This window comes from Augochlora pura, chromosome 5, assembly GCF_028453695.1.
Source record: "Augochlora pura isolate Apur16 chromosome 5, APUR_v2.2.1, whole genome shotgun sequence".
Classification (NCBI taxonomy): domain Eukaryota; kingdom Metazoa; phylum Arthropoda; class Insecta; order Hymenoptera; family Halictidae; genus Augochlora; species Augochlora pura.
In genome coordinates, this window is record NC_135776.1 from 9,737,386 (window position 1) to 9,761,550 (window position 24,165).

General features: G+C 35.1%; 1 protein-coding gene and 1 non-coding gene across 2 annotated transcripts in view; both read left to right on the forward strand.

Annotated features, from left to right (window-relative positions):
• Positions 1–24,165, forward strand: part of Ec (ubiquitin specific peptidase echinus) — a 128,415-nt gene that overhangs the window by 21,289 nt on the left and 82,961 nt on the right. The window contains exon 2 of the mRNA XM_078180912.1: positions 8,295–8,550. Coding sequence (XP_078037038.1) covers positions 8,320–8,550 — 231 coding nt within the window. The 5' untranslated portion in view covers positions 8,295–8,319. The remainder of the gene's footprint in view (positions 1–8,294; positions 8,551–24,165) is intronic.
• Positions 2,275–2,346, forward strand: Trnae-cuc (transfer RNA glutamic acid (anticodon CUC)). Its single transcript has one exon. It is a non-coding gene; the product is annotated as a tRNA-Glu (tRNA).

The window sequence follows — 24,165 nt, forward strand, 5'->3', positions numbered from 1 at the left end:
TGTGAGTATAAGCATATAATAGGACAAGATTTAATACTATATTTATATTATAAATATTGTTGGGTTTTTCCAAGTATGAAAGACAGAATGGTCGAAGTTGTGAGTCGCAAAATACAGAATGAATGAGTTCGCAGAGTGTTTTGTCAGCTTCGTGTGACCTGGGATCATTGCTTAGGTTACTCGAAGTCCTGCGTGGCCGAAAGATAAAGCGTGTGTGAGTGTAAGGGAAATAAGGGAAGTAAAAGAGATAATGAAACATAGTGTGAAAGAATGTATACAGAAAGAGAGAGAGAGAGAGAGAGAGAGAGAGAGAGAGAAAATCGCGAGGTAACGAAGGAAAAGACTGCAAGGATGGAAGGGCTGATAAAAAAGATCGAGGCATTCGTTAGAGAACGGTCGCTCTGCAAACTTGTGCATTGTCGTAGTTGTCGCGGATATAGTTGTTGCGGTCTCAATGTCAAGTACAGTCGTGTTGTTGTTTTTGCTTAAGTCGTAGAAAGCTGCTGTACTATATTACTAATAATCTATTGCTGTTATTGTTATTCAACATTGTTTCTGTCGTTTGCTATATTGCCACGGGGTTTTGTGGGATTTTAAAACAATAATCCCTAAAATTGTTAAATATTTATATTATAAACATATTACGATATACGAGAATGTTTATACTTTATATTTTTGTCCGCGTGGCCGCACCGTGCGGCGTCGACTTGTGCGTCCAACGGAAATAACCTCGTCGATAGCAGCAGACCTCGAGTTTGTGCCATAATACGTGCTCTCCCTCCTTCGTCACTTCCGTTTTTCGTTTTCCGTTGCTCGTGGCTCCTTTCATGGGTCCGTCGCACGACGTTCGATAGTTGATTCTGCGGGAAAATTACGATAACGATGTTCCCGCACACCACGCAAGGCCGCGATGGGGTTTCAAGGAACTCGAGCACGCCGATTTTCTATGGAAGCATTAAAATCCTTAAAACGAATCAACGGGAACACCGCGAACGACTGTTCCCGCTCTTTTTCTCTCGCAGCGTTCTTTTCTAAACTGCCATTTTTGCGTCGACCCTTTGCAAAAAACGAGAGCAAATGAATTTGAACTAGCAGCTAGGCTGAGCCTAATTTGGTAGTCATAGCCGAGATGATACAATTGAATTAATCAAACGATGTGAAAGAAGTGAGAGTCGACGCGCTGAATGACCGAACGATGAATGAAAAGTGAGAGTCGATGTATCATTGAATGGGGGGATGATGAATGCGAACCGGGAGAAGCGATTGAAATTTTTATGTGCGTAAAATTAGCATAAAAAGCGTTTAGGGTAGCATATACTCTGATTGACAGTTTGAGCAAGAGTTTTGATAAGTAAATGATTAGTATAACCAAGGTCCACCCTAATAGTCTAGTAATATAATTTGTTATATTTTTTATTATATTTGTTAGCGAACAAATATACTAAAAATAAATAAAATAAATAAATGTAAACGAAGAAATTTGTAATTATTATCAGATCGCGGTTTGGTGGATTTACGAAAAAAATGAACAGCTCGAATACGAAACTATAGTGACTAAAAATAAATACGTGTATGCATTAGAAAAATCTATGAACACCGCTATTGTGTCTATAATTTATTCGAATTATTAAGAGGAGAAATGCTTTTTTATTCTACTTTTATTTTGTTGAAATAGTAATTAGTAACAGTAATTAAGATTTGAAATTGAAGAGATGAAAATTACAGGTAGTAGAAGTATTGTGTAAACGGTATGGAAATCCATTGGTTGAAATTTCTTCGTTAGTGCCGTTAGAATTGACACGGGTACCGTAGAAGTCCCAGGAAAGTGAATAGTGAAAGAACTCGAAAGAAACTCTCTGTAAACGTGGAGATGGTGGCCGGTCTATAAATACGCTTGCGTACATTGTCATTCAAAACAACGGAGCTTTATGACGTTGGCATGCGCAACACGTAGGAGGTTGACTCGAAAGGAAATATACAATGGTAGGGGACAGCCTTGAAATTTCAAAATAGTTTACTACTCTTTCTATTAATTTATATTCTCTATTACTGTAAAATTTATTTGAAGATTACATTTATACGTGCTACCAAACACGATGGACATATTTTAAGCAAACTATTTAGGCGACTCGGTCCGTATATTCCCTAATAAAATACGATAAAGAGGAACGTTAATTAATATCTAATCATTTAAAATATACTGGACTTATATGTACTTTTTTCCATTAAATAACGTGATCGAAGAATGGTATGTACAACTGTGTACGGTACAAGTCCGGTATGGTCTAGTGGCTAGGATACTTGGCTCTCACCCAAGAGGCTCGGGTTCGATTCCCGGTACCGGAATTTCTTTTTTAATATTTTTTTCTCCATTTACGATATTATACAATTATATCTAAGATCATATAGAATTAATGGTACAGTTAATTTTAAGTATCTAAATAAAACAACATGAAAGATAGTTACTCCTTTCGTAGCATGAACATAATTAATGTAAAACATTGCTGTCCGTACATAGAAATAAAACAAATGTATGTAAAAAATTGTTTGCATTGCTGTAAACACAAAACAATGAATCGTTCTTTTACTTAATACCAGGCTTATTGAAGTTCAGTCCGATATGATGAATGACTCGGTATCTTTTGCAATGTTTATCAATTTTTTTACATTAGGCAATGTAACAATTGTTTTGCGAAACTTTTAGTTGATAGTAATAGCTTGTCAATTATTTTTGTAATACATTAATTTATGTGTATACATGATAGAGTATACTATACGGTATTATACGGTACATTATAGTATATTATACTATATACAGTGTGTCCCAGGTTTTAATGTTCAAACTTTGTCAGTGTATTCTATGGCACAGAGTAAAAGAAAATGTTATGTAAACATAGGTCATATAGAGCTTTATTAAGAAGTTCTAACAAAAATTCAGAAGAGGAATAGTAATCAACTTGCTGTTACTTAGATCGACAATATTGTGTTTTTCAGTGTGTTTATGTAAGCTATGTTCACTATCTGAGGTCACCAAACATTGAAATGAACTTTCGCTACTAATAGCCATAGTGTGAGGGATTCGAGGGATCGGGGTCCATGCGGGCCGCGGCAGTGTACATACATACCGAGTGCTGGTCAAGGGTGCAGTTTATGATTACGGTGCGGACGTGCTTCAGGCTATTTTTCAGATTTAGCGAAACTTTCTGTTTTAATGAGATTTGTCAGATTTAGTATTTTAGCTAAAGATCCCAATTGAGTCCAATTGCGAACCGTTAAGGATTTTAGGTAAGCAACGAATTTTTGTTATAACGTCTTAATAAAGCTCTATATGACCTATGTTTACATTACATGAAATTGTGATATTATTTTGTTAAAATGTCTGGCCACTTCGGCGAAGTTTCCATTGACACATTTTTGTTGTACTCGTTTAACAACTTTATTGCATCTATTACTGATGAGAAGCAAGATGCGCGAAGTATCTAATAATAGATTAATACATGAATAAATTAATAATCATCATTAATAATGAAAATATCACACTCGATTTATTACCATATTTTTCAGACACTTCACATAGTTTACAGAATAAATACTATAAATATGATTCATTGTTATTATCATCGTAATAAACAAACTTGTTTCATAACCAGGAATTCGAGCGTGTAGTAATTATTACTAGGCTCAGCCTCTTCGCGCAAAATGGTAATTGCCGCATTAATTGCAAGAGGCGAGATTTATGCAAAGATTTATTTCTCTTTCTGTTAACCTCTTCGACTTGCAAAAAATATAGCAGTGCTTTCAAAAGCAACTAATTAAATTCTATTACTTGTCGTAAATACGTCAAAATACGCAGACTAATTGTTACAAGCTGCATGATATTAATTAATTTTGTATGTGTAAAGCTAAGTTAAGTTTAACTGTTGAATTAACTGCTAAATTGTTGTTTAAATTGTATGATCTTTTATCACGCATCTGAATGTTGGTAAAATTGTTATTGAATCGTAAACATATACTATAATATAACTGTTGTAATAATTAATATTCTGATTATATTAATATATAATTAATGTAGTATGATATATGATGCATTGTATATTATATTATTATATAATCTTTATATTATATATCATATTCTGTATATTAATTATATAGCATATAATAACTAATATATTACATATATAATATTATCGGTTTAACCCTTTGTACTCGATTGGTGACTCAGAGACACCACTAAAATTATTCCGTCACCTTCTAAAATAATATTTATTGCAACAAAATTTAATTTTAGAAAAATTGTTTAACATGCAACTGTTGATATGAATCACAGGATATAATTTGGTACATATATATAAAATACACTTGGTCGCTTAAAAGGGGAAATACTATACAGCAGAAAAATTATTTCAGATTTACAGTTAAAATGACTTCGAGTGCAAAGGGTTAAGTATGAGATGCGCTTTAATTCTAGCGCTTCCAAAATTAATCACACACGCGCACAACGTGTGCGTTTATCAAGTGATTGTAACAATACCGAGAAACAACGTTCGACGAATCAATGAACACCGAATCGATATTCACGAGGCGTTCTCTTTGATCCCCTACATCCGATCCAGCGAAACGCGACCTCGGCAGAGGATCTTCAAGGAAAGCAACATAGCGATGCACATTTTTTCCAATCGCTTGCGAACGCGCAGCTCTAATTCGCGGCTCGTCGAGGCCCAGGAATATCTTCGAGGATTTCTCATCGGTCATCGGTACTGTTCCACGAGCTTCTCTCTTTTTACGGCAGCTAGATGCATCAACGGTTATGGTTATTTACGACGAGATGTCTTCGATATACCGTAACTTACAATACACGTCAATATAGAATGCAGCGAATAGTTGCCAAGGTCATTCTCTCTGTAAAAATACTATATTGCGAAAAATCATTTACGGTTTTCGACGAGTCAAAATCATTGGTTTAGAAGATATTTTAATCTAGTATTCCTTCAGAGACGAGAACCGTTGCACTCAGGCTGAAGGTCGTATTTTTAACACCAAATATAGATAAGCGATCACGCGTTGCTATTATTCAACAGATACCTCCTGTACTAATGATTTTTTTTGCAATAATTAGTTTAGTATTTCGCAAAGGGAATGACAAGCTTAATCGAATGGTGTAATATAAAATATATTGTTCAATTCAAAAATATAAAGTTGATCTCGACACGTTCATCTGGAAAGAACTTATTAGTACGAAATGCTGTGCTGCTCAAAGTCATTCGAATTTCGATCGAAACATATTTTAGCATTGTTGACGGTTTCGAAGGTGTTCGAGTGGATCGATTGGAACGGATCACCCTGTATATCTACACGTCTACGAAATTGTAACACGCGACCATGAGCTCGAGTATTAATTTTCACGTCAAATCCTAGTTTATATTTGAAAGACCGAAGTCGCACGGGAATTACCGTAACGGTATAGCTAGTAACATATTGACTTCACCGTAATTTCTACAGCTTCGCGCTTTATACGTCGCCTGAGCGATGCATGATGGAACAATATTAGCTCCTCTGTATTTTAACACCGTTATCTTATATGAATTTGAAATACGGTGGGACATGGAAGCGTTACTCCTCATTTGGCTTACAAGGGAACAGGATGCGGCAATGCAGCACCGTACTTTCCCGTGACATGCCGCGCAACGGATAATTACGATCGAACTGTTACGTTGCTCTATCTGCTTCTACGGATTCAGCGATCCATCTGACAGCTGTTATTAAATTTCATCGCCACGCCATGGATGTTTATGCAATTTGGATTCTTATAAATTGAATCGCGTCTAAGGACGGAATTATCTATTCGGCTTTGCTAGATCCGTAAAACTGTTATTCTATATATTATTAACTGTTGTTAATAATAGTGCTAATTTCGTGTAATTTAAATTTCCAATTTATATATGAGATCTATCTTAAGTAATAATTAATCAAATTATTAACTATAATATCTAATGTCGACATAAATTAACCCTTTGCGATTGTATTGAGTTTATAGATGTTAATTAATTTTCGTTGAACCAAAGGAGGAAAAAAGAAATTGATTAATTCTTTTTTAAAGTTTAAATATATGTATGTTTCAATTCTGTATAATTATATAATCTAAATATAATAAGTAAGTATAATCTAATTCTATATATATATATATATATATATATAAATTAATGTATTACAAAAATGATTTCCTTCGATTGCTAATAAAATATTGCCACGTCAAATATAATATATATTATATTATATATATAACATAATATAGTATACTATACAATATAAAGTACTATATCATAGTATATTTTATTCTATATATCATATTATTATCGTATTATATATATATTATGAAACAGTAATAATATTTTGTTGAAATGCGGTGGCCACGTGGACGAAGATTCCGTCGACACGTGAAAAGTGCGCCGTGACTTTCGCGTCGAAAGGGAAAATAGAGGCGTGGAGAGAAGGGCGCCGAAGAAAGCCGATATTATCGGCTGCGGAAGGGCGCGAAGGGGCAAAGGGGAAGCTGCGGTCGGACTCGCATAGCCGACATACTAAATGGTACGGCTGAGTGGTCGGCGTTAATTTCGAGTGGCCGAGGAAAGTGGTCGGGCGAATACGTGCTCGAGAGCTAAGCTGGCGTCGTTGTCTTCGTGGTCGCTTTTAGGGTTCTGTAACAATGCAGCCATGGTATTTTTCACTTGGCCGAAGGGCTCGCTCTGCAACAGATCCAAACGTCGGCAACTCGATACGCGTTAGGTTTCAAGATTGCGCAGGTTGTACCTGCTCGTTTTCCGAATACCGAATGCCGGCTTTTTGTTGGCCTAACCGTGATTATCGGCCTCGTCTTACGAAAGATTCGAATCATCGGGATGATCGAGTAATCGGGATCGATACCTGTTAATGTTAAGGGATAGCCGCGTGCGTCGATTTTTATACCCTTGCGAAGTATACCGATTTCAAAGGAAACGAAGCAGTTGCGTACCTTGATAAATGTTTTGTTTGATTAAGCATTGAGAAATAAACAATTCCAATTTATTTTTATACTATATGTTGAATATATTGTAATATATTGTGTTTATTACAATATATCTCATATATAACATAATATATTATACAATGTAATGTATTATGTATTAAATATTATATGTATATATAATATATTATAATATGTTATACAATATAATTTATTACGTTTATTTTATTATACATTATATATCATATACATCTTATTGTGCTATATAATATAATGTATCATGTTTATTACATTATATATTATATAAAATCTCTGGCAGAAGATGTTTGAACACCGTCTAAAACGCAATAGCTTCGTTAAAACGAACTAAACGACTAAATGTTTTATATGCTAGAAGTTTTAGTTTACTGTATAATAATTAAAATACTTTATAAGATTTTTGTTATCACTGGGAATAATGAATGAACGTTTCGAATGTTTACGAGTACGACCTCCAAGTGGTGGCCACTGTTTTAATATCAATAGCACAGTAGAAAACGTGTAACGAATTCGATTAGAGATCTGTACTCAGAAACCAATGATCCATGACACGATTGTATCTTGAATAGATTATTGAAATTAATGCTCCAGTATCGATAAGTCACTGGCACATTGATCGTATCAGTAACAATGCTCCTGCAACCAGGGATAGAAAAAGTTCTAGTATTCTTTAATCCTTTGATTTATGATATCAGGTCAGACTCGTTATGAAAATTTGGAATATGATCTGCTAGAAATTCAACTAAAATTAAATGGAAATACGATACTAGAATTAAATAAAAATATACATATAATACTAGAATTAATTCTAGAGTTAACTGTAGAAATAAAAAGGAATAATTCTAGAATTAAATTGAAGTCAAATTCTACCCACCTTTTACCAATATTTAAACGTTGCAGTAAAGATTGTCGAATGTTAAATATTAATTACCTAGGCTCCGAAGAAGTCATGAATAATTATTATCCAAAGTATAAATATACAAATGGTTAATATGCCATATTTATAGCAGTCCCTATGGAACTTTTTTGAAATTTCTTGCCTTCCAGTATCATACAAATTTTCAGTCAAGATTAATAAAAAGCATTTTAGTTATACTCGTATACGATTAGCAGAAATTACAATTTTATAATAATTACGATTTAATAATAATTAGAATTCTGCTTCTTTCTCATTGGTAGCTCTATTAGCTATTTTTCTAAAAATTTCAAACGCAATTGCAATTCGAATAATCGTGCTCCTGTGTTCTTTTTCCAGATGACATTAACATAGCTGATTTAGGATGGCGTCTATCATGGGGTTGCAGCAGCCAGCTGGATCCCAGGATACCGTGGATTACAGTGGATATTTACAGTCGTCGCAGTGCCATCAAATACACGGAAACCAGCCGAATGGGCAGATTCAATCCAGCCAGAAATCGCCGGCCAGTGACCACAACAATAGCTTCACCAGCACCAAAGGATTACTCAATGGACCTGGTCAAAACAACTGTTTTCTCAACAGCGCTGTCCAGGTAGCTGGAATATTTCTTTTTCTCTTTACCATTTTCAGGTTTATATTCCAACTTTGACTCGGGGATAAAACATTCCTATTGTAAGGATTATTATTTGGAAATCCTACGAAACTCTGTGGTAATATAAAAAGAATGACACACAAACAACGTAGGATAATAATAGTTTATTAACAATACCGTACAGCAACTTCCTACGATTTATAACAACAATGGTGACAAGTATAGCCACAACAGCGACTATACTCAACAACGACGACAGCGACGACTATACTCAACAATGACAACGCAAAGACAACAATAATAACTATAACAACGCACAAGTTTGCAGGGTGACGGTTCTCTTTCAATTGCCTCGATCTTTCCCATCGGTTCTTCCACCCTTCCCTGTCTTTTTTCCTCATTATCTTACTATTCTTTTTCTCTTGCATATACTCGTTCACACTCTGTCTCATTTTTGCTCATCCTCTTTCTGTCTTTCTTTATTTTTCTTTCACTTATTCACGCTCTATCTTTCGAAAGGACTTCGAAGAACGTAAGCAATGATCCCATGTCACTCGAAGCTGGCCAAACACTCTCAAAACATCTCTCTCATTCATTCTGTATTTTACAACTCACAATATTGATCATTCTGCCTTTCTTACTCGAAAAAACCCTATACTATGGATATCTATTTGCACTCCATTTAAGTGCCCTTTTATATTTCTCATTTTATAAATAAAAATATGATAATTCAAAATATTTTCAAAATATTTCGAATATCTATGTATTTTAGAACGGCGTAAATGGTACCAAATATGGAATGCTGACAGATACAGTGTCTTCAACGAATATTTAGTTAATTTATTTCGAACAAATTCGAGCGAATGAAATCGATTTTAAAGTAACATTTAATATGTCCGGAAGAGAAAGGAAATGGCTAAAAGATTTTCTCAAAAGTCTCTCACTAGGATTGTAAAATATATAAATTATAAATTATTTAATCGCTTCGATGGTTCTATATAATTCTGAATTCAATCTATAAATATTCTGCTAATGGCATACGAATGTGATAACTTCAACTCGAGGGCTCTGCAGCGGATACAGTGAAGATACATTTTAAATCGCTGCACTGCAGAGCCCTTGCGTTAATGATACACATATTTTAAATGGCTCCACTGCGGGACTCTCGAGTTGAAGACAATTTTGAAAAGGCTCCGCTGCGGAGCCCTCGAATTGTAATTTCGAAAATTCGCGTATTTTGCGAAAACTGATTGTTTTAAAAAAATCACGTTTAAACTGTACAATTTTTCATGCTTTTGTTCTACGAATCGAACGCTGTGTGTTGCACGAAAAAGGTTGCACGGTTCATTAATGGGAACAATTCTGCGGCATGAAATAGCGCCTTCCCACAGACAGTTAGAATTTATTATGTCGATCAGAGAACTGTTTTCCCAGCTTTTGTGCACCGGGCTGTCCGATACGTAGCGGTAATTGTAACATCCGGAGGAAGCAATTACATCCGACCAAGCTCGATTAGAACAATCGATCGAAATCTCATAGGAAACACTCTCGCTACGATGCAGTAGATTTCGACGATAATACTCGCGAAATGTCTGTAATTTATTAACTCTGAGACGATTTGTTTGACTGAGTTTTCTGCGTGAAATTCATTAAAAAAGAGGTCGAGAAATTTTGCGGACAATTATGTGAAAGAGTAATAATAATTGATTTTTTAGGAGGAAATAGAGTTTTTATTAGTATCGCTCACACACTTCTAGGTAACATAATACAAAATATATAATAATAATAATAATAATAATATAGTATGACTATAGAATATAATATAAATACTTAACAATTGTAATAATATATATAATAATAATAATATAGTATGAATATAAAATATAGTATAAATACATAATAATGATGTCAACATATAATAATAGTAATGATAATTGAATTATTCTAAAACCTACTCGATATCCTTGAACCGCTTAATATATTCGACGTCTCTGCAGCCTTTCGAAATTACGTCGCTGCGAATAAAAATTCTATAGGACCGCTCCCATGGTCGCTGGACTATGGGGACTTTATGTAAATTTTCAACTCCGTAGATAATGTCACAACAACAAAAATATAAAGAAATTTTCTGTCGCTGGTAAACAACCTTTTTAGCCTAAACTCCACACAGAGATTCATCGATGTTATTAATAGCCAATTTTAAATTGCTATATTAATCGCGTCGCCATCAAAACATCATAAGAAATTGTCTAAGTTGCTTAAAATTATTATAAGATAGGAATAGTAACATATACAGGGTGTCTGAAAATTTAATTACTTCCTGGAGACATTTAAAGTGTCTTTTTCCTTTTAAAAATTTCCTTCGTGGCATTGCAGCTGTTATATTTAAATAATAATATTGCAACATTTAGCCAAATGGTGTACACTATATTGGGCAAATACCCAGAGAATTTACATTGTTGCTACCAGCAATGTTCAGACTTATTATTACTCTTATTAATATAACTCAATTCAGTTTAATTGAATTTAATTGAATGTAACTCTTATTATTTGAACTTGATGTTTATTAATTGAATTTAATTCATATTAATTTAACATTATCAATAGAAATTCGAAGGAATTCCGCGGTCCAGCTCTCCGAAGTCTTCACGCTATGTTTACCATCGCTCGATATTTTTACGGAGTCGCTTCTTTTTTCTCTGAAATATCTATTTGAGTCCCCAATATCGCTGCATACCTCGCCGAAGGTCAATCTGCGCCTTGCTGCATGCAACCCAGCTTACTAGCGTGCACTTGAGTGTTTCGAAGCTGCAGGCTTACCAAGCCTGTGTCGCGGGAGGCGAATGCACTTGACGGTTTCGCGGCTATTACCACGGCTCTTCCAGACAAGTTCGAGTGTCCTATTTTAGATTTTCTATTTTAAAATCGGTGAAATCACGATGACGCTTTCGAACGAAACTCTCAATTATAGCCATTTACTTTCGTTGTTTGTTTTGAGCTTTGCACGAATACGAATCTTGCGAATATTCGTGGAATTTTTGTTTATGAGCCGAGTTCATTCATTCGAAAGACTGTCATTTATTTAACACTTTGTTTTCAAGGCATTACTCATGACTTTAATAGAATTTTTGCATTATTAGCTTTGTTAATTGTTAAAGAATTGTTGTTAGCATAATTGTTATACAGATTCAATTCCGTATTCATAAGTTACATCAATGAGTCATATAAAATGGAGATACTGTAGTTATCCGGATTTATTTTGGATTTAAAATTAAAATGGTGTCGAGTGCAAAGGGTTAGAAATGGTAATTATATAACGGTTAATCTGGTTAGTTAATCTAAATTAATGATATTTATTCGTTTATAAATATCTTTCAAGGAAAGTTTTATTATTGAAATTCCTATTATTCATTTTTAAAAAGTCAACATTTCACAAGTTTTATAAAAAAAAAAAAAAAGAATTAGTGTGCCCATTCAGAAAATGTAGAATGTGTCAAGCACCGCGTGTCAAGAAAATTTCTCGGAAGTTTCAAATTAATTCGAGTAAAATGCACAACTTACAATGGTCTAAAGTGTGTTCCCAACAGCATGCTGCACAGTGCACTCCGGCGCACCGCGCATTTCTCGAAACTGCGATCATAAAATCTTGGAAGTCACAGTTTGACCTATTTTAAGTAAGAAGTAAGTAATTTTAGTAAGTAATAATAGCTGTGGCAGATAGCGTTTAATTTAATAAGCTTAATAATCTCAAAAACATATTATTTACAGTCGAAAAATTCTTGAAATAGATATTTTGAATAATACAGTTTTGCATAGCAAAAACATCTGCCAAAAATATATAGTTCGCGTTTGTTTTATTTATTCTCCATATGATTAAATCGCTGTCTTTATTTATCATCTACTATTATTATTTATTATATTTATGACATTTATTTCATTTATTACATTTATTACATTTATTATATTCTATTTACTATTTTCTGCCTTGATTTTGAGCGGCAAAAATATATAAAACAACGCGTATATTTTACTCATTCTGCACATAATGAAATTGTTATTTTCATTTATTATCTGATACTATTATTTCTTACATTTATCATATACCGTTTACCATTTTTATCCTAATTTTGAGCGGCAGTCCGTACGATTTTACCTCATTATAGCATTATCACAGAGTGTACACTCCTGATCCACGTTCGTAATTTACGGCCACGAGTGGCAACCAAATCTTCGAGTCTCCTTCGAAAGCCTTCAGGGCACACGTAAATATTCATACTGGTTAAGTGACAAGACACGTGGAGGATCTTCCACCGCTTTGCCACGCTTTCTCTTTTTTCATTCTACTCGGAGCCGGTACCGTTGTCTTTTTCTTCCTTCTTTCTTCATCGTAATGGCCGTTTTGAATATATACCGGTACTTGCGACATTTTCATTATCTCTGTTCCATCTCCCTCGAGCGAAATAAAAAGTCAGTCAACAAATGAAGTTGTTACTATTATAGACTGGCTTGATAAATTATTATTGTCACTATTATTATCATATTATAAGCTGGATTAACAAAACTTTGGAACTATTTATTCCAAATCAATCTTAAAAGCTATCAATAATTTTTATCTAAAATAATTTGTTAAAAGCTTTCGGCATTGCGTATAGAAGAGTTTTATTCAAAGTTTAAGTGTTTAAGTTTTGAATATTTATTTCAGTTTTATTATTGTTAATTTTCTGACGCATTCTGTTTATACTGGAACATGTTTTGAACAGTATCATTCACTGAAGAAATATTAATTATCTACGAGATTAAACATTCGAAAATAATTTCCTTTATATAATAAAAAAAAGAGTAGAATAAATTTGTGTTTTAGCAATTCATTTCAACTTTTTTGTGGATTTAATCTCTTTGTAACTTCAGAAAACAACAAAAGAATTAAAACTTTATATATAAAGACAAATTTGTTATATATTGAGAAATATATGATCTTTGACAAATTGCATTGTTTTTATACAGACCGTATCGTTTCTACGGATAGTGTTAAAACATGCCGTCATTTTGTAAATGGAGGTGCAACAAATATTCATCGATTGCTTACCAATATAGTTTCGTACGAAAAATATTATCTATACACAATATATAATTTTTAATTTTAATGTGAAAATGACTATTATTTACGCCCTTTATTCAAGCCCACTTACGGCTAAATTAATTGATCGATCAATTTTTCTTATGAAAGTAAGAACTGTTCCGATCCCGGAGATTCTAGAGTAACGAATCTACTATAGCGAAAGGATTGGAGGCAATTGAGTTCGCGAAAGTAAAAATAATGGACTGTTACATAGTTCTTTATCCCGGTTTCCTTGATTCACTTTTCATTCGTGACACGGGACAAAGCAGTTACCACACCCTGGTTGCGTGCACAGTTTACGCTTAAAACACTTGTATCACATGTCACGTATGTTGGGGCATAGGTACGCGTCATTCATGTTGATCGAACAGACATCGATAGCTAATGGTGCGCGTTCAGTTTGATAAATTAGAGTAGCTCTTTCTCTCTTATAGTTTTTAGCATCTGCTTTCCGATCGCGGTCATTCAAAAGCGTTCCTTTTTTCGGGTCGAGTTTGCACGGCGTCGTTGATCGATGAACATTTCATTGATTCCGACGTGTTAGGACCGTAGTATTTTTTCGCTAAAATGCAAATAGTTTCTTGAAGGATAAGGACTGGGATAAATAAGTATAAACTGAATCAACTGTCACTAGTTAATAATACCGAGCAATTGTTTAACGTCACATTGTCCGAACGTTTCTTTGTCATAGAAAATTGTCACTCAAAAAAATTGTTTTAGGTTTACGATTAACATAGTTTCGAGTGCAACGGGTCAAATTAATTAAGAAGATAATTTAATCTAGATATCGATTTTATATCGATTTTGCATAATCTTGTAGTTTGGAATATTAAGAATACCGAGCAATCGGCAGCGCATTGTTTAACGTCACAACGTCCGAACGTTTACGTGATTTAAACGACGCTGGCAAACGTGTCGAACGAGCACCGCGATAAAATCGGTGGTAAAAGGTGGAAAGAAGCATTTTGCTTCCGTAAACGAGCGGGCACGCGTTCAAATGCAACCCTTGTGTCTTGTTACCGGTGCAATCGCTTCTATCGCGACGTTCACAATGCGCTCTCCTCTCCGCCGCGCCGCTGTCTGTCACGACTGCTACGTCTGCGAAATTGTAAATACTCTTCTGCAGCTTTCCGCCGCCTACCAAGCAAATTGACACGATTACTGCCGGCTACGAAGCGCTTCAATTGGGTTCCATGTCGGTTTTGTCCGCGACTTTTCAATACATTCTGTCGGCGCGGACATTTTGACTAGATTTCAATGGTCAGTATTTTTCGAAACGCAGAGGCAGAGCAAAAGGAATCATTTTTCTGTAAAATAAACCATATTAAATCATATATTATACATATTAATAATACTGTGAATTAATAACACTTTGTGCTCGAGGAGTGACGCTGAGGCACCACTCAAAATTATTATATTGCGCTCCAAAATAATTTCGACGTTATTACAGTCTTTTAATTAGAAAGAGTTTTAATATTAAATAATATATAGTATTATGTATATTAATAATACTGTCAATTAATAGCCCTTTATGCTCGAGGAATGACAAATTAACAGTATCACAGAATTTTAAATTGAAAGTAATAAGACAAAAGCAAAATATAAAATTATTTCGAATATTTTAGATTTACAGTCTTTTGCCATTTCAATAATTCTTAATGCTTTTGAACGAGTATTAATTTTTTAATGTACAATTCAGTCTTCAAATTGTACCCGATTTTTTAGTTTATAGATTCTCCAATTTCTTCACCCCTCCAAGGATGAATTTTTATAGTAGGAAACAATCGATTTAATTTTTTCTGTTTTATTTAACATCCATTTCATTTCATTCGATGAGGTTTTTGTTATAATTGCTGAGGGATTTTGTAGCGAATAGTTTCTCAGCTGATTCTCATTGTCTTTACACTTAGAATAATTATAATTTTAAAAAATGTTTTTCGATAACTTATATAGCCTTCCCATAGTGCAAGTAATACTACTTGTTTCCTGATATTTAAAATTACTTTCGCTATGTTGCCATTACGCTAATAGTTAACAATTAATTATTGCAGCATTTAAATAATTCATGGAAATGAAAGGCAAAATATTCGGGTCGACGCATAGACGCATTGTCTCTCGAAATACATAAAAAGCGACCCAGCCGACCCATCTGGCGGCACGTGACTGATCTGCACCTGACCCCATCTTTCTTCTTGATTTACTTGTGCGATTGGTGAAACATCGGTGTAGGATAGCAGCGCGTGCCTTGTTCCGCGAGACATCTGCTCGGCTGGATGCAGATGCAAGTAGTTGGCCCGTAGCGAGGACTCGGAGATGATCTGCCGGAATTTTATGGTAGACCCTTGCCATCTGTGGCCACTTTTTTGCGGCCACTCAATCATTCTTACGTAAACGAGGGCTAATGCGCGCATAAATACATAATAGACCTATAATCCTCCTGTGATAGCTACTTAACCATTTTGCGATTAAGGGAAACATTTTTCCTCATTTTAACCCTCTGCACTCCGCGGCACCGTGGATGTTACCTACCAGCACTTATAACCAAAGGGTTAAAATTTGTTAAATGTGAGAAGATTGATAAGACGCTGTGTCCAGAATTTTTGAGACTATTGTGGGTGTCGATTAACAGGTTGATTCATCAAATATCAAACTGTACGTCTTAAAGACGTCCATTTTAAGTATGAACATCTTGCGACCTAAAATAGACGTCTTCATGACGTCTTACATCAGACGTTGAATGGACGTCCAATTTGGGGATGTCGTAGGACACCTAAAGATGTCTTAAAGACGTCTTGATTTTTAACATAAGACATTTATAATTTCTACAATGTTTGTACGACGTTTCTAGGACGCCTTTAGGACATTCATAGAACATTCAACAGATCTCAGAGACGCTAGACATTTTAAAGACGTCTTAAAAACGTCCTTGTGTTATCTGAGAACATATGTATATACAATTCTAATAAATATCACAGTAATATTATCAAAAAATTCTAGTAGACAGAATTAACTAACCTAACCAACATCTCTGCGACGCGACTCTTTGAATCATCAATCTCACCTGCGTCAAAGGAGAAAGCAAGACATTAGAAAAAAAAGAAAGCAAGACGTATATTGCAGTTTGGATTTAAAAGAAGCACTTGCGATGTTACGCAAGTTTGCAATTAAGAACATAAATTAAATAGGTCCTCCAAAAATTCACGTTGCCAAAGATCACTTTCTAAACCCTTTGCAGTCCGCGCCATCATGTGTGTCATCTACCAGCGCTTATGAACCTTTATGTTATTGTATAGTATATGTTTCAAACGAACTGAGCTATAATAATATTCGATTTATATGAATTTGTAGACATCGAGGAATATTTGCAAATTAACATTTTGTTTCTTATAATTTTTTGCAGTACGCTCAATTTCAAATTATTCCCCAATATGGGAGTAAGTAAGTCTGCATATACAGTCCTGTTTATTTTCCACCCACATTACGAATAATTTATATATTGTTCAATCTATTGTTCATCGAATATATTCATGAACGTATTCTCTGTTCTCGAAAATCGATTTTTAACTGATCATTATATATCTACACATATGTAATTATATATTTTAGTAATTGTATCATATTCTGATTTGTTTTCTTCGGAGAAACGTACATTTCTCAAAAAGTTGCACTACAATAAATTAGCTTCTCATATTAACTAATTGTTGTATACGCGTTTGATGTTTACGCTAATTGATGTATACGCTTGGTACAATGCCGTAGTAATGTAGATGTGTGTTTGTTCTATATACACTTTATTTACAACACTGTACAAGTATACTATTTGCGATTTTTGATGATGTTTGACTGCGTTATGTTTGAATGCGTTATGTATGAATGTTGGCTGTGATCTTAGTTTGATGCGTTATGTATGAATAATTACTGTGTTCTGTCTGTTGTCACCTCGGTTTTTCATTGATTGGTGGAGGATAGTTTTTAGTGGAGGAAATGAAGTGTTTTTGATTGGAGGTGGGTGTATCGCAGGGAACTTGGAATGAGGAGTGGGAAAGGTAGAAACTTCGTGTTTGCGTCGTCTTCTTTGTTACAGTAAAAATTATGAATGTTTGTCCGTGTATCGGTACCATGGGTCTGTCACACGTGTTGTCCGTTCGACGAGTCGAGTTTCGGTAAGTACGGTAGTCGTAAAGTAATTTCATTAGTCGTCGTTCGTCGGATTTTGCCTATTGTCGACTGATTCGCGTGTTTATGGCTTAATACCTAAAGAAGGACGGCACTTTCGACCATCGGCGTTGCTGTCGCAACACTAATAAACTTTAATGTCTAGTGATATAATAGAATCACTATGTCTCTCCCGAGAGGAAACAACGGATTGTAAAGGGTTGAAATTGCATTTGCAGCCATTTGAACAGTAAATCTGAAATAATATTTTTGTATTATAGTATTTCCATTCTTTGTAACAAAGTGCACTTTATGCATGGTGAGATTGATTCTTGTGACTCCTGCCAACAGTTTCACTATTATTATATATATATATATTTATTTATTTATTACTATTATATATTTAGCAATTGAAAATATTGAAAATTCAAATGATTTACTGATTTTAAACACCTTTCAATCATTTTAGATTTTGTTTGAGGCTTATTTATAATATACAAAAAAATGATGACACACTTTTCGATAACCCTGTATGTATATACGATCGTCCGAATCATGACAGCGTAACCAGACCATGACAGAAATTGAGAGCCGAATCGTGTCGAAGTTTCGTTAACCCTTTCGCTTTGAGCGGGGCATGTAGTCCTCGACCACGTGATGATATTAACCATTTCATCGTAAAGCCTTGTAAACATATAAAATACTATGTTACTTATAATTTCGCAAGCCTTTTCATATCAGGGATATAAATTATATTTATCATATTGGAGCAGAGATTGTTTTATTCGACACAGTTGTTATTTAAGCTTTAGCAACACTGCACACTGTGAGTATTTCTGTCGCGCGTTTCCGTTCAGTGACAGTACTTTTGCAAACTGAATTACCGAAGCGAAAGGGTTAAATACCGGCTAGTTTTCAGTCCATCTTTTTGTTTGAAGGAATTTTTGCTAAAAGGAAATTTGCAGACCGCGTCCGCTTGGTTATTAAGAAAACTGTGGAGGATCGTTGAAATATTTAAAAATTCCGCGAGATTTCGTGGTAATACAAAACGACACAAAGGACGTACGATAACAATAACAAAACAGCAATAGAAACAGCAATAGTTTATTAGTACTATCGTACAGCGGCTTCCTAGGACTTATACCAAGGAATTAATAAAATAATAATGGTGACAAGTAGGACAGCAACAACGACAAAATTCAACAACTACAACACGCGAAAGTTTACAGAGTGAAGGGTTCGCCTTCGAATGCCTTGACCTTGTCCCTTTTGCCTTTTCCACCCTTCCCAGCCTTTTTTCTCATTATCTCACCATTCTCTCTCTCTCTTTCTCTCTCACTCTGTCTCATTCTTGCTCATTCCCTCTGTCTTTATTTTTTTTTTACTCAGTAACGCTCTATCTTTCGACAGAACTTCGAGGAACCCAAGCAATAATCCCAGATTACTCGATGCTGCCCAAACACTTTCTAAACGTCTCTCTCATTATTTTCATATTTTACGACTCTCACTCTCGATCATTCTGCCTTTCATACTCGGAAAAACCCTACACTATGGATATTTATTTGCAGTTCATACATGTGCTGTTTCGTATTCCTAATTTCATAAATCATTTCGAGTTTCTAAGTATTTTAGAACAGCGTAAACGGTACCAAATATGGAACGCTGATAGATACGGTGTCTTCAAAGAATATTTAGGTATTTTATTTAAAATCCATACGCATATCTTTCAAAATTAACAGATATCTATCAATTCAAAATAGTGCTCAGGGTTGTATAAGTAATTTGCTTTTTTTATTTTCATTTCTATCAACCCAAAATCAAAGAGGGTCACGCGCCGTTTTCAAGTTATGTTTATATAATTTCTTAAAATTTTTGACTGAGACCACTTTCATAATTAACACTAAATGAATTCCATATAATGTTGAAATTACAACCACCATCTAAATGGTTCGTTTTTGTCAATATAGTCAAAATAATGTTTAATTTAAAATAATGTGTAAAATAACTGATAAACTCATGTTTTTTTAAATTTTGACTCAGACCACTTTCATAATTATGGGCACAATTCGTGTTGGGTAGCGATCCAAAGAAATCAGGGAGGCTACCGTGAAAGAGGGAAGTTGAAAAAGGGAAGGTAAAAGGGGAAAGGTAAAAAAGGGGAGGTGAAAAAGGTGAGGCGAAGAACCCGTAGCTCCGTGAAATGGCGTGCGCGAAAGAGAACCTTCGACAAGGAGGCGACGAATCAGTGGACGCCGCTGCACGACGGAGGTCCCAGAGGTCCCGTTGACGTCGTGAGTCGCTGGCCCATGAATCCGGGTCTCATTTCGGGGACAATAGGCGAACATGTTGCGTTTACCGGCGATCCGTACGTTGGTGGCTCTCCCCGACCCCCTAAGAAAAAAGCGCATGCATCGTTAATGGCGGATGGAACCTGCTACGCGATTCCGACTTGGAAGCAGCAGGTGTCTGGGACGGGAATTACTTCTCTGACTCATCGCCAGGTGATGTCTACCAAGGAACCGGAAGCACTCGCGCAGAAGGTAAACCGTTTCTTCCAGTCGGTGACGAGAACGAAAGTTTTTCTCGTCTCTCTGCTGCCCTAACTCCGTGATTGTGTGACGCATCCTTCGCATCACTAGTCGCACCTTCGACCACGCCACTTTATTCAGTTATTATGGTATCCCATAAGTTTCTTTCTTTTTTTAATGCGAAATCGATAGACGATATTTGTTGTTTAAAGTTGATTTATTGTGCGATATATGAACCGTTCTGCTCTATTATCTTCTACCATCTCTCAGGAAGCCTCGTTATGCTCCCTTTACAAAACAGTTCAGACTCGCTTGCAAAATATTTATCGAGCTGCCTTTTTATTTCTGACATTTATCACAGAGATAATTTTTCAACGAGAGAAACAAGGATTCGACTCTATTTGAAGAAACAAATCCAAACCCAAAAATCCCAAACTTCATACCGATTGATATACCATCATGCTTAAACGATTATAATATTAAATTGAGTATTAATATTACTTAATAATATTACTTAATGTTGAATAACGTTGTCCTGGAAACGTCAGAGTGGCATCTATTATCTCGCGCACACTATATCGCGGATTTTCATCGACCAAACTCCTGATGAAAATCGATTCCGGCACGAAGTCATACATAGTGTGGCACGGAATGAATTTATGGGTCACCCTAATATGTCGTGTATAAAGAAACATAGAGTTACTTGTAATAATGTATAACAATTTGTAGCGGACTGTGTTACTTCGACTTTTAAATATTGAACAGAGCATCGTTTCTTTATTGTCAATCCTTCGCACTCGAGTGACGTCTGTGCAGCGCCATTGGAAATAAGCTAGATCATGTTTATCTTACCAAAATCTGTTATATTTAAAACATCGTTAAAAATGCGAATGCTCTGTAGAAAAGCTCGATGTCATGAGCTTGACACGAAGTAAACTATGTACAAAAAAATACTGTAAATCAAAGAAAATGTCTTGGATCTAGAGTGAAAGTAGCTTTGAGTGCAAAGGGTTAACTGGTATAATTATGTTTAATGTACCATGTGTTTATTTTTAGATTTTTACATTCTTTTGCTTAGAAATTATGTTGATTTATTAATGTTTGAGATATTGTAAGACATACGTTCGAAGTACATCATTCGTTTATTCTTGTTTTATTGATTGGAATATTATTTCGTGTGTTAGTATATCTGATTAACCGCAAATTAATATCTTCAGTGATATATAAAATACGTCGCCAATAGTTTTTAGTATTATCTTCTTTATTAAGTTCCAGTACACATTTCAAGCGTTTTTACTAAAAGGCAAAAATAGAAAAAAATGAACAACGATAGGAGAGCGGAAATTAGTAATTTTCCATTTTAATCAAGGGTTTGCTAAAAGAGAAATTGCGAAAACGGTGAATAAAAGTCGTACTAAAATGCAGTATATTTTAGAAGGATATCTAACTAAAAATCGAATTACAAACAAAACAAAAGAATGTAATAAACGTGGCAGAAAATTAGTCACAGTATATTAGCAATAAACAAGACCTAACGAATGCATTGTTGAAAGAGTAGACGAGAATTTCGACCAAATTGATACGTAATAGATTAAAGAAGACATCCGACAGTATATTAAATAAACGTAATTTCTAAATTGATATTAAAATTGTTAAAAATAGATGAACGACTTTTAGTGCGACTTTTAGATGTCACCAAAGACATAAATTCAATAGATATTGATTTATATTCATGTTCGTAGGACACTATATTATTTTGTACTCGAAATCATTGAACAAAGTACATAGATTATTTCTGTACAAGTTACAACAGTAAAACCGTTTATAAAGAGATCTCCATAATTTGTGTAAAGCTCGTCTAAAACATTTGACCAGCTGGAATTGCGATCGGCACCACTGTTCGCCGGTGGACACGTAGCATTCAAGAAGCAATTACGAAAAATTTACAGGAGAGTTCAATAAATACGTATCTACTAATAGTAATAATCGAGAATAGAATAACGGTAATAGTCGAGTATAGGATAACAGTGATAGCCGAGTATAGAATAATAATAATGATCGAGGAGCACAGCTCGACCGATTAGAACATTCGACTCTCTGGGTTCGCCTGGCGTCGCGAAGTCGCTGGTCGGTCGACGGACCCCGAAGAAAAGGAGAAGTAGCCCGATATGCATGCGGCCCTCGTCGGTGTACACGTACACACCAACGAGCACGCACGCACGTGCGAATTCACGATCGAACGCACGCGTTTCTCAGTCTCGCATCGCGGCGTTTTCCCACCCATGGTTCGCAGAGACGTAGCCAAGCCGGGGTCCCGTCGGTTATTCTTCTCCGTTCTGGCATCGTTTCAGCCCCCGTTCCACCACTCTTCTGTTCCTCTTCTTTCATCTCTTCCGCCTACTCTTCTTCTTCTTCTTCATCCCACTTTTTTTTCTCGTCTTCCTACTCCTGGTACGTGGGCAGCCGCGTTGTTGCGCAATCAGGCTTCCACTCTGCGGGCTTTATTGTTCCGCGTACGCAACAATTCGATATTGGTAACGGAGACGTTTATGGTCGACTTTGTTCGTGGATTAGAAGGTGAAATCCAGATATACTGGGTTGACGAATTAATTCGTAGATTTTGTTTTGTAAGCAACTGTACGTTAACATTTTCCGCGCCACGTGTAACAATTTTGGTATGATTTGATGTTTAGGCCACGTGTATTGTAAATGGTACACGGAATATGTTTATTCAACAAGTTGCTGGTACATGTTTGATGACGAATTTAATTTTTTAAGATATATTGCCATTGAAATATATATAGGTCAACAACTGTACAGATTATCTTATTATTCGTTGCTATAAAGATGGTACAATTTTTATCAAAGCGGGGCAGTCCTTACAGTCTCGAATGTCTCACGAACTTCCTAGAAATTTGTTCTATTAATTAAATAAGTTCTTAAATAAGTTGTTCAATTCTGTGTAGTACAATGTATTTGTTGTACTAATGTGATATTTATTACGATTATATATACATATGTAGTCAGATAACACAAGGACGTTCTTAAGACATCTTTAAGATGTTTAGCGTTTTGGAGTCCTAGAAACGTCTTAGAAATGTCCTGTATAACAAATCAAGACGTCTTTTAGATATATTTAAAACGTTTTAATCATGGCCCAAATTGGACATCATTTTAACGTTTGAAATAAGATGTCTTAACAACGTCTATTTTAGGGCGCAAGACGTTCTAACCTAAAATGGATGTCATTAAGGCGTCCAATGTGTGTTGTGAAATAATTTTCTAGGTCGAACGTCCTAAAAATTTCCTATAAATATGTTGCATTACAATTCAAGACGTCTATTAGACATTTTTACGACATAATTTTAACGTTTGAATAGCATCCTTAAATGTCCAGTGCATATTGGTCCGTATGTATGGTCAACAATTTATTCTCAACAATATTACATTTATCTTAGAACGCCTGTAAGACGCTTTATTGACATCTTAAATTTTAAGTCCTTTTAACATCTTAAAGATGTCACTTTAGGTCGCAAGACGTTCACACTTCAAAAAGGACATAACATAGCCATTCTTAAGACTCGCGGTGGATATATTGGGTAAATAAAGAACATAAATTACAGCTTCGACAGTCACAGATTCATAGAACGAAGTTCACGGTTCGAGTGTCGTTGCTCCATTCCCGGCGTCTCGAGGTATCGTTTCCTCAGCGATTAGTAACACGATATTCCACCCTTGTTGGTAAATTGTCCATGCGTCTGCGGGGAGTGGATTTTCTAGGTCGCGGCTCACGCAAGACTTGCCGTGTTAATT